At 36.8% G+C, this 11,813-nt stretch overlaps 1 protein-coding gene across 1 annotated transcript; it reads left to right on the top strand.

Annotated features, from left to right (window-relative positions):
• Positions 1-10,793: 10,793 nt before the first annotated feature.
• Positions 10,794-11,811, top strand: LOC129752284 (zinc carboxypeptidase A 1-like; the record flags this gene model as incomplete). The annotated part of the gene is made up of 1 exon (XM_055748071.1): positions 10,794-11,811. A coding segment is annotated over exon 1 (807 nt), but the record flags the coding sequence as incomplete, so codon positions are not given.
• Between the last annotated feature and the right edge of the window lie 2 nt (positions 11,812-11,813).

Below are 11,813 nucleotides of genomic sequence, written 5' to 3'. Positions count from 1 at the left end.
ACTTCTTTTTTCTACATAAGTACGTATTTTCTTAAACAAATTTTCATAAGGGCTTGTTTCGTACTATCCATAGTATTAATTTTTCACCAAAAAAGAAATATCCTTTTCATCTTTACAGAAATATTAAATAATAACCAGCTAGGTTCTCAAGTGACGAAAATATTATAATTTTTGAGCACCACCAAATAAGCTTTTATGACCTTTAAATCATCTTGATCTGAAATGTACGCATTGCAACATGATCTACACATTGTTTCTCAACTTTCAACATCATAAAATTTTTGATTTTTCACTTTAATCAATTTTAAAACGCTTTTTTACTTAAATTTGATCACTAGAGGCGAACAGAGCACTTTCAATGAAGGCATAATGAGCATTTTCTGTCGTATAATCTAGAAGCGAATTCAACTCGATGAAGTCAACTGAATAATAGAGCTACAGCTTGTCTTTGTTTTGTCTGCCGATTTGGCCTATTGGTAAGGTGTCGGAGAAGTAATCAGTAGACTCGAGTTCGATTCCTGTTCGAGGGGATTTTTTTTTGCACATACCGTTCATGATTGATTTTTTTTTATTGTTACATTATACGGCTAATAGCATCAAAGCATCATCCATCAAACAAAACACCAGAAACATAATGTATGAGCATGTGTTCATTCTTTGAATTCTACAAACAGACCTAGATTATTTTGTTATTTCTTTGTTTGATGAATCTACGCCTCACCGTTTAGTGCAATCATGATCATGAATGATAAATGAAAAAAAAATCACCTCGTCCAGGAATCGAACTCGAGCCTACTGATTACCTCTACGACATCTAACCAATATGCCAAATCGTCAGACGATACAAGTTAAGCTGTAGCTCTATTACTCAGTTGACTTCATCGAATCGAATTCACTGCTAGATTCCCCGGCAGAAAACGCTCATTATGCCTTTATTAATGGTGCTCATACTGCCTCGGGGGGTTTCTCATTATGCCTCTACAGTGACTGGTTTTCAGCTTTCGGCAAAAATTTTTAAAATGCATTTTTAAACGTTTTTATCTACTTTTTCAAGTTCCATCCAATTAGGCAATACACTATTTGAGTGTCTGAACACGAAACAATGATGTAATTCACATATTACAGCTGTTCTCTATGGTTAAATAAGCGTTTTCCTTAAGGTGGCCATTATGCCCCCATCTCCCCTACCCCAAATAATGACAAAATGTATGCTGAGTTGCCTTTAAATCTGGAATAAAAATTTTAAAATTCCTTGCCATTTCAAGGTGGCCGGATTGATCAATAGATGAATGAATTATGTGATAACGTCCCATCCCAAACCCGCGGAGTGAAGAAAGGCACATAGTCAGTAAAATAGCATACCTATCATGTATTGGAAAATTTATTTCAAAAAATGTAAACAGAACGAAAGAGGAGATATAAAAACGATCGGCGCGGACTGAATAAGTCGAGTTGTGATACCCTGCTTTTTTTGACTGCTTTTGGAGCGATTTTCCGCGTATCGAGTGCGGTGTGGGAGTGCGTAATTAAAATAGATCCGAATCCGTTTTGTGACCCCCTCAAATTCTAGGAGCAGTGTGAGGTTCAGCTAAGCAGTGCAGAGGAAATTCGTTAACCCCGTATCGGTGTTACTCTCCGTCGACCCGTCTGACCTGTTAAGGAAACTAAGACTACTCTGACCAATCTAAGTACTCATCAATGTGATTGTAGCAGAATATTGTCTGAGTATCATATTTGAGATACGTTTCACGGTTTCCAAAACTATAAGTTTTGAATCCATTTTAAAATTGTGCGGTTGAGAAACATGCGAGAAAAAACCCGGGCCCTTATTCTGCGCCTCGAGTGACGTGACGATAGTAGAGTCACCCAAGTCACTCTATTCCAGCAGTCGGTTCAGGTGAGGAACGTCACTTCGGATGAACTTTGTGAGTTCTTACGCGTATTCTCGTAGTCACCGTGGGTGAGAACAGTCGCATTCGAGTGAGAATTTTAGGTGACAATTGTCGGTACCTTTTCAGGTGGTGACGGGATAGAAATTGAGCATTAAGTTCATGTAAACCGGAATGTTTGGCTCTGAATAGTTAACTACACTAAAGAATTGTAGTTTTGGAAATAATGAAACAAATTTATTCAATATGAGTATGTTATTTAATAAAAAAAAAACCTTGTTACCTAAAATCTGTCATTCAAATTTGAATACTTAATGCAAACACTTAATTTTGATATCCTCATGTAAATGCAAAATTTAGTTTGTTGGAATTAGTTTTCTGATCGTAAAAGTGGTAAAATATAATAATCTTTTATTTTATTTGCACTTTTTGTCACATTCTAAAACTTTAATTCATTTTTTAAGATGCAAATTCAGATGCTGCCGTCTTTAAACACAAAAGACAGTTTGCTCCCCCGGGATGTATTCCTGGTTTGGTTTTTTGACACTTGCTCCACCGGGTACACTTTTTCCATCTATTTTTAAATTTCACTTCAGAATAAATAAATGGAATTTCACCCTAGAACCACTGATCATACTAGAACTATCAGCAGCACTTATACTGAAAACGAAAAACAAAACTTATCTAATCTTGAATGGTAAAAATTTACGAAAACCATTCTGATCGAGCAGTTTCATGTACAAAACACAAACTATATATTTTACATACCTGATAAATGTTTGGAAAAAAGGAAAATGTTTAGCAAACATTTTTTTGGGGCAGCAGCCGTCGGCATCTCTGCCGCTCATAGCAAGTCCGTCCCATTTGCATTTTCATCATTTTTGAGTTTATCCGTGGAATCACTTTAAAATTATCGGTAGTTTTTGATGAAAAAAAAAATTTGGAGTACTTTGTTCTGATGAACATTGAAAAAAACCTCAAGTAAATTTGTCCCATCGTAAAAAAGATCGCAAGTCGGTCCCATCGAGAAAATCATCACAAGTCGGTCCCAAAGTCAATAATTATAGTGATAGACGACCATGTAGTGTGCTTTAAAAAATAACGTTGATACCGAAACAGTTCTGCAGCCTGCAGTTATATTGGATATGATACAGATCAACCCGGTTGTAACAACAATTTCTCGCATGTTATAAAAAAAGTGAAATATTTTTTGCTATTTTTCCGAACATTCTATTTAAAAATTTTAATTGTATATAATGATTACGCGTAAGAGGTCTTTATATATAGTCCTCTTCATACCCTGCATTAAGCTTTCTGAGTTTACTTTTTAACGTATCCGGCCGGGAAAACTCGATCATTTTTACTCAAATATAAGGCAATCTCCAGGGCAATGAATTTCTAAATTTCAAACTCAAAAATCGGCCATAACTGGTCAGATCCGGTCAAAATCTAGGTATTTTCCTATAAAAGGCAAGAGAAAAGATAAAAAATAAACACATGAAAACAGATTTTGTACCAAGACACATCAACGGCGGGCGTTCAAATCATATTTTACTATTCCAAAAATGTATATTCGAAGTAATTTGTCCCAAAAATAATTCATTTCAGGATTTAAGTTTCGGTTTGGATTTTGCAAAAATTGTTAAAAAAAATTCAGAAAAATCGGGTTTTTTTCCTCGATATCGGGGCAACCGGACCAGACCAGGTATTTTCCATTTATTCTTTAAAGATCCGGTAGCCTGGTTAAAATTGGGCAATCTGGAATGCTTGCCCTAGGTTGTCCAAGAAATAGGTTCCGATAGACCGGGACAAGCTCTCTTCTAGCCTTGTTTTTTCATCAGAGTTTGCAGTTGGCTATGGAATGGGACTGACTTGCTACACAGTAAACGAAAATTACCGAGCTCGGTAATTTTTTTACCGAAATCCTAACATGTGTAAATCGTTAAACTGTTCGGTAATTTTTTACCGAAAAAATTACCGAACAGTTTAACGATTTACACATGTTAGGATTTCGGTAAAAAAAAAATACCGAACTCGGTAATTTTCGTTTACTGTGTATCATTTTTGCTAGATACCTACCATGAAAATAATCGCATATGCGTCCCAGAGTATAATTTTCAACACAAACAAATCAAATTTTGGTATTTTTGAACGAGCAATGATGCAAAAGTATTTGTTTGTCATGTAAGTAACAAATGCTGTTGATTACTGCCATCAAAACCGCGGGAAAACGCGAAATTTCTCAAAACAAGTAACAAAATTCAATGGCTGTTTTCTCAACTCAACAAAAACGCAAATGGGACGGACTTGCTATGAGCGGCAGATCTGCTGTTGTTTTTTTTTCGGCACTATGACCCAGATCCAAGCCCAGTTTTGATGAGCGAAATTTCAACTTACGTCGCATAAATCTTCCGTTTATCGTTCTTGAGCAGCTTGCTGTGACCGTACAATCCGATGATGGCCATTTTCAAACCGAAATTCCAACCAGTTATACAAAGACTTAATTCGAAAAATCCGAAGCGAGAGCAAAATCAAAACAGCACCAACCCGGATTTTGCCATTTTGACAGATGTGTTCATTCGGTCACTCACCTAGGATGAACCTCTGTCACTTTACCCGGATCGACTCCGGGAATAAGGTGACAAATCTCACGGTGACTCCGAGGTAAGGTGACAATCATCACGTCACGCGCGGCGCAGAGTAAGGGCCCCGGTCTCTGTCATAAACTAGAGAACAAATTATTTACAGCATTACAACTGTCAAATTTATGCTTCATTACATTACTGTGAAAAAATCGGTTCTCAAATGGCGTTTTGCTCTTGACCTTGATGATGCATTCAAGTCATCTTTGACCAATCTTTGCATGGTAGAATTCAAGATAATCGCTTCCTTAGCCAGCCTCTGGATTGATCTTACTGGATTCCGCTTCACTTTTATTTAGATCGAATTTACCTCTTTTACAGTGCGTGCAGATTATGGACTTCCACAACTCGGCTTTCGTGGACGTGGTCCATCAAGAAGGGACATGTTGAGAAATGATTTCACTCGGGGAATATCGGTTAGATGCAAGTCATGTGATTTGACCTGGGGGAGGAAGACTGAAATTCGCTGTATCGTTTTCTGTATCGTTTTTTTACTGTTTGGCGAAAATCCAGCAATTGATGAAAGGATTTGTAATCGTTCAAATTTTAACTTTAGATGATCAGTTTTGTGTAGCTAGTCATTTAACTCAGTTGTTTAGGTGCTACATTAAAATCTCCTGAGTTAATTGCTGCAGATTTAAAGGTAACATCGAAATCGAATACACCAGCTAGATTATTCAATACCAGTCTGTCAACTCTGTCGTAATTATAAACTTTAAACTATATAAAAATATTGTTCGGTCCATAGGGACTACCCAAACTCTTAATCTGTTATTTAAGCTATTTTTAGAACAACCATTGATTAAACAATTTTTATTTACTAGCTTCAAAAACTTCAACGAAATTTGAGCTACTTAATACGCCTATACATGCAATAGTTCGCCAGAATGAAACAAAACCTAATTAAAGAATTGTTTAATACAAAACAAGTGCTTTTCAGCATCAAAAAAGTTTTATTGAAAATCTCTAAATAAGAAAGTAAAATTTTGAACCTTCGCACTGGTCGGTAGATTGATGAGAGGAATTTGACGTTTAAAAGTTTTTTTTTTATTTTTTTTATTCAGTCTTTCTCCCCCAGGATTTGACATTCTGCAAAGAATAACTGCGCGGCGAGTGGAGACCAAGGTGTGTATATATAGGAGGTGTTACCGTATGTCAAATTCCTAATTCAGCCATTTTGCCCATTTTGGCTTTGCAACTGTGGTGCTCATGGAGTTCGTTAACTAACAAACCACTGAACAGCTGTGTAAGTGCTCAGTGATGGTTTATACCGATAGAGCCTTTGAATATATTTGATATGATAGAAACACAGCTGTGCAAAAATTCTTATGTATGTAAACAAACTCATTGAGCGCCCCGCGCAACCCTCGTCCTTTTACTGTGAAAGTCTTAGAACCTTGTGTTTCTAAAAACCTTGGTGAAGACTTTATCTGTCAGTTGTCATCTGTAAAAGAAAACTTGCATAGTATATTGTGTGAAATTGAATACAATGTTGAATACAACATTGATCAAAATCTAGTGATCAACTGGATTAAATGTTCATGGTTCTTAAAATAAGAAATAAACATGCGGAATAAAGGGCAAATAAACGTAAACATCACTAATGTAACACATTTATTTTCAACCAATAGACGATTGATGTTTTAAATAAAGTTACCTTAAACAAGAGTTAGAAATCTTTGTTTTCCGGATAACTCACATCTAAACAGGTTATGGGCCCAGTGGATAACTGGTGATATAATAACCTATACACCTTAACAGGACATGGGGAATTTTTGGGTGGGAAGCAAACTGGATCTTCTCTATTTTGCCAATATAGTATACACTGCATTATGTACTACTGCATTGTTTACTTCTAGACCCAAATGACCCGGATGGTCAAAAGGTCTAAAATAAATAATAATAATAAAAATTATAATTGTTTACGTCAATTGACAGATAAAGGTGCGAGCTAATACACACAGTCAGAAATCCTAAAAAAATGTCCAAAACTATCCAAAACGGACTGTTGAAAATTTTGCATTTTTTCTTATTTGCATATTTAAGGTTTCCGGGTTTATTTTTTCAGAACTTATACGGACTGGACAAATCTGAGCTATATTACCTGAAAACAAAAAAAAACCGTAGAAGTTTTGTCAAAACCCACGAATTACTCAACAAAAATCATGAAAAAAAACTTTTCATTCAAACTTATCAATACATTTTCAATCAAATTTGAGGCTTCCCAAAACCTTTTATGGTTATTTTTAAAAGAACTTGCTCAAAAAGTTTCGTTTTGGATGCATAAATAAATAACAGAATTTTTTCTGTTTGATTTGGCAAATAAAAGAAACAAATCCGGAAATTTAAAATCCAGGCAACCGGGCCGGACCGGATTTTTCCCAATTTTTTTATTAAATATCCGGGCATACCCCGAAAAAAACCGGGCAATCTAGCACCTTAGACAAAGGGTAGTTCGTAGAGTTCCAGAATTTCTAATTTCAATTGACAATTTTCAAACTAAAACATGGAAAGTGATATTGAAACAATATTCAGCGTAATTTTAGAAATTTTGAAAAGAATAACCTTAAAAGTAAAGGATTTGATTGAATTTCGAATTCATACAAGATCAAGATTTTGCATAAATAATTTGGAATTATGGTTCGTAGAAAAGTAATAAAGGCAAATAGTAGAATATGAAAAATTCATCAATTTAATCTGTTAAACCGCAGCATTCTTAAAAAAAAACTGATGTATGTATGTATGAATGTAGCTAAACCCACCAGTGGCTGATAGGTCTTTCGACCCGAGGCGGTACGGGAAGTCTCGATCGCACATTCAAATATTGTTCATACTTAACTCATCAACAATAATTGCATCACGACCAAGGGGTCCGTTACCACTGGCTTGGGACAGGTTTGACTCATCTCACTCCCTTCCAACTGTTCGCAACAAATAAAGAATTCTTAAAAGGTATCTAAGCAACCTACTCATGATTCCAAATTTGACGAGATACTCCGGCTGGCTTGAACCCACAATCCATCGTATATCAGTCTTCCGATCGTTTGATGTCCTGTCCAATCCCCCCACTGAACCCCATAATAGAGTTAAGCTATTTTAATATACAATCAAAAAATATTTACACATTTTCACTCATGTTTTATTTCTTACCTTGTTACAATTCGCCATTCCCTTTCATCATTGTACTTACCCCTGTACCCCTATAATGGAAGCATTCTTTTTATTATGTTAAAAAAAAAACAATTATTTCGGCTGCTTATAAAGTCGCAGTGCTGCAGAACTATTTAATCACAGCATGCCGAACTTGCTATAACTGTTGTGAGATCCGAGAAATTCACTTTCCCACCCCAGTACAACATACATATTGCTTTAAAAAATCATATTCAAATGCCGAATTTAGTAGTCATGCATTGCATCCCAACACATTTTCACACCATAATCTGCACATTTCAGAATCCACTGACGATTTTGAAATACACAACCTTCTCTTTCCCGATAAAGCTTGTGAGATTGCACTTCTGTCGCGCAAAGAAAAAAAACGATTCAAACCACTCGCTCCAAGTAAATTGCAGTAGGTACGTTATGAAACAATCCTCTCTAAACACGAATCAATCACTTCCGATGATCAATGTTCCAGTTGATTTCCGGCTACTCGTTGAACACTTTTTCGAACAATTCATCAAATTATCACTATTACAAAAATCAATTTAATAAAAACAAATTCACAGACCCGAAAAAACGCATTCTTAAAAAAAACTGATGTTTCAATTAAATCAAAATCGCACATGGATAGAGATGAATATCGGCTGAATAACTATGGGGCTAACAGCGCTCTTATAGGTATCCTTAAAACCTTAAACCGTTTTTCGGAGTACTTTGACTTTGGCGTTCCCAGAAATGTTTTCCGTAGAAACATATTGAACAAATCAAGAGAAATGTAGATTTACGTTAATTTGTATATGTAACCTATAATTAAGATATCATTAGGATCTAAATTTGATTCGTTGATTTTTATACAATAAACAATAAATATTAGCTGGACCAACACGATGGAGTGATGTCTACAGAAAACTGTATCAAAACTTTTTCCTGCCGATGCGTGTTTCTCCTCTAATGAAAGATAGTGGCATTTATAATTATGATCAAGGGTTAACATGATGACAAATAATGGCCCATCGATATGGCCGATATCCTGAGAGACATACGGATATGCTAACGACTCTGAGCACATTGAATGCAACATTGTTGCACTTCTCATCGGGATGGTCGTTTTTGCAGACACACATCACCTCTTGATGTTTGACCAAGTTTATTCAGTAGCACTTTCTTTTGTTGATAATTAATAAGATTCACCAGATATCAGGTGAAATGAAACACTTAATGTACTGCATTTTTTTTTTTCTGGTAGCACTGGTTTTTGATCGCACGTCTTGTTTTCGTAATCTCGCATTAAGTTGATAATTTTATTGAAAATACTTTCTTTTAAATCTGTGATACATCATAGTGGCGTTATTGAGTGTTTAATGTGCAATCACGTACTAAATTTATGTGCCGTTATCAGCTGATAAGTGTAAAAACTCAGTTTTTCTTGACGCCGAAAAAAGAACAACAGAAAAGCTATTGTGAGGTGAGCTGTTGATCAAGTATCACTTGTCTCTAGATTGGTGAGTAAAGTGAATATTTCATTCCTATCCTTAACAAACGTTTCCAAAATTATTCCGCAACAGCAGCAAATCGTTTGACGAAGCAGGTACTCCAATCGTATCTGCTGCGATCACCGCTTTGTTTCGGTTAATCAATTAAAAAAACGGCCCATTGGCCCAAACGGTTGTGGTTCTATCACTTGTTCAGCAGTTAGTGAATCTCGTCGCTGAGCGGTGTAGCTTTTAGCCAACATCGGAACACTCGAGTAGAGCGAAAGTGTGTGACTCTGTTATTTGCGCACTTCAAAGGGTTGTGTTTCTTGCACTTGCTAGCTTGTTAGTGAATCTCGATCGCTAGCGGTGAAGATTAGGCAAACGCAGCCAGCACACACGAGTAGATGACCGAAAGAGTTTTTTGCTTCCGTCAGTAGCACACAACATCAGCGCTTGCTGGTTATTGGTGACTTGTCACTAGTACTTTGATTGATTGCCGTGAAATGTACTGTATAAACTTGGAAATCGTTTCTTTTGGAAAGCAATGTTAAAAATTATCGACAGATTTTTCTCTTTCTTTTCTCAATAATTTTTTATTATTCTTATTCTCTGAAACTGATTTTAATATGTTCCAATTAATTAGTCCTTAATATTTTTATTTGATTCCGCATAATTTTTGTTTCACATATTATATTTTGATACTGAGTTATTTTTTTAAACTGTTTATCCTTTTACGTGTCTTTGTCCTGTGCTGTCCTTAGTATTTTGCAGCTTGAACTATTTTAATTTCGCCACTTATTTATTTTATTTATCTATTTATTCATTTTATCGCATACTTTTTTTCCTTGTAAATAATATAACATTGATAAAAGTCATATCAGTTTTAATTTAAGTTTTGATTGTGAGGTATCCAAACAAGTTTTGTTTCTTTTTTTAATCTTTTGTAGCTGTATTTTATTTTGGTCTGACGAACATGGACGGGGATGATGAAGTAATTTGTACTGAATGCAAAAATGTGGAAAACAATCTTGATAAAATCATTACATGTTCGTATTGTTTTAAAAGTGTCCATTTGCGTTGTAAAAATTTGATTGGCAGTGCCGCTCGAAAAATGAAGGCACAACAATTCTTTTGCGATTCGAATTGCGCGTGCATTTATGCCAAAATAATATCGTTGCGTAAAGATCATGAAACAATTATATTTATTTACCTCCATGTTTCCAACTAAAACTCACTCCAAGCTGATATGCCACAGCCAGCGGTCAAGGTCAATGTCACCGATCTGGGTCACTACGACGAAACCAAAGTGCCGCTTCAAATCAGTTTCCGGGACCACCCGCTCCAGGGGACATTCCATTTCGCATATCATCGGGTACGTATCTACACACTACTGACGCTTAACATAACGTACCTGCCTGCAAGCAGAAGTATTCTTGTCATTTTTACTATTGCACTACCAACTTGGGGTTATTTGCATTGTAAATTAACAACTTGTTTCTACCGTGGGTTTAAATTCCTGGACGCTCTCTGGGCTTTCTGCACTTTTCAATTATTAGTTTTTTGGTGTACGCATCGGTAAGACCTAATTTATTGTTAGGGATGTCGATAGTAACGGTAGTCTAATGGAATTATGGAAGGCACGTCTAGGTCTTAGGGCTGTGATCCAGCTCTTCTAAGTACAATCCTATTGACCGGTGACCGGTGTGGTACTCGAGAACGATGGTTATGATAAGGGAGGTACGCGTCTTGGTTTAAGTGCCAGGAATAGAGTGACTATAAAATGCATCTCCCGGCAGGTGTAAGGCTTAGTACGTTTGCTGTGACGGTGAAAGCAAAATGGGTCTCAAGAACTTGGCGGTCTTCGGGCTGCTGTGCGTTGGTCTTGGATTGGCAGCGGAAATCGCCCGGTACGACAACTATCGAGTGTATGAAGTGCAAAGCAGCAGCGAAAAGGATCTTCAGATTTTGAACGAGCTGCAACAATCGAGTGACAGTTTCATTTTCCTGGAAAGTGGACGGAAAGTTGGTGATAAATCTATCATCGTGGTTGCCCCTCACAAATTGGCTGATTTTACGACCACTTTGGAGCGAGCAGGGATAGCATTCGCTCTTCTGGATATGAATCTGCAATCTTCGATTGATGAAGAGCGATCTCGTATACAGTCGAAGCGAAAGAAGGGAACTTTTGGGTGGAACGAATATCACACACTGGAAGAAATTCACGAATGGTTGGATAAATTGGGATCGGAGTACAGTCAAGTTGAAGTGCTCAACGGAGGACGATCCTACGAAAATCGAACAATAAAAGGAGTGAAAGTGTCATACAAAACTGGCAACCCGGCCATTTTCCTTGAGGGTGGTATCCACGCCAGAGAGTGGATTGCTCCAGCTACTGTCACCTACATTTTGAATCAGCTTCTGACGAGCTCAGACCCACAGGTTAGAAATATTGCCGAAAATTACGACTGGTACGTGTTCCCAAATGTCAATCCAGATGGTTACGAATACACCTTCAACCGTGATCGTCTTTGGCGTAAAACCCGTACTCCGTATTCAGGAGGATGTTACGGTGCCGATCCGAATCGCAACTGGGACTTCCACTGGGCCGAACAAGGAACCAGCAACCGATGCTCCTCGGATACCTA

The sequence above is a fragment of the Uranotaenia lowii genome, chromosome 3 (assembly GCF_029784155.1).
Source record: "Uranotaenia lowii strain MFRU-FL chromosome 3, ASM2978415v1, whole genome shotgun sequence".
Lineage (NCBI taxonomy): Eukaryota > Metazoa > Arthropoda > Insecta > Diptera > Culicidae > Uranotaenia > Uranotaenia lowii.
The sequence above is the reverse complement of the archived record's forward strand: the minus strand, read 5'-3'. Positions and strand labels throughout refer to the sequence as shown.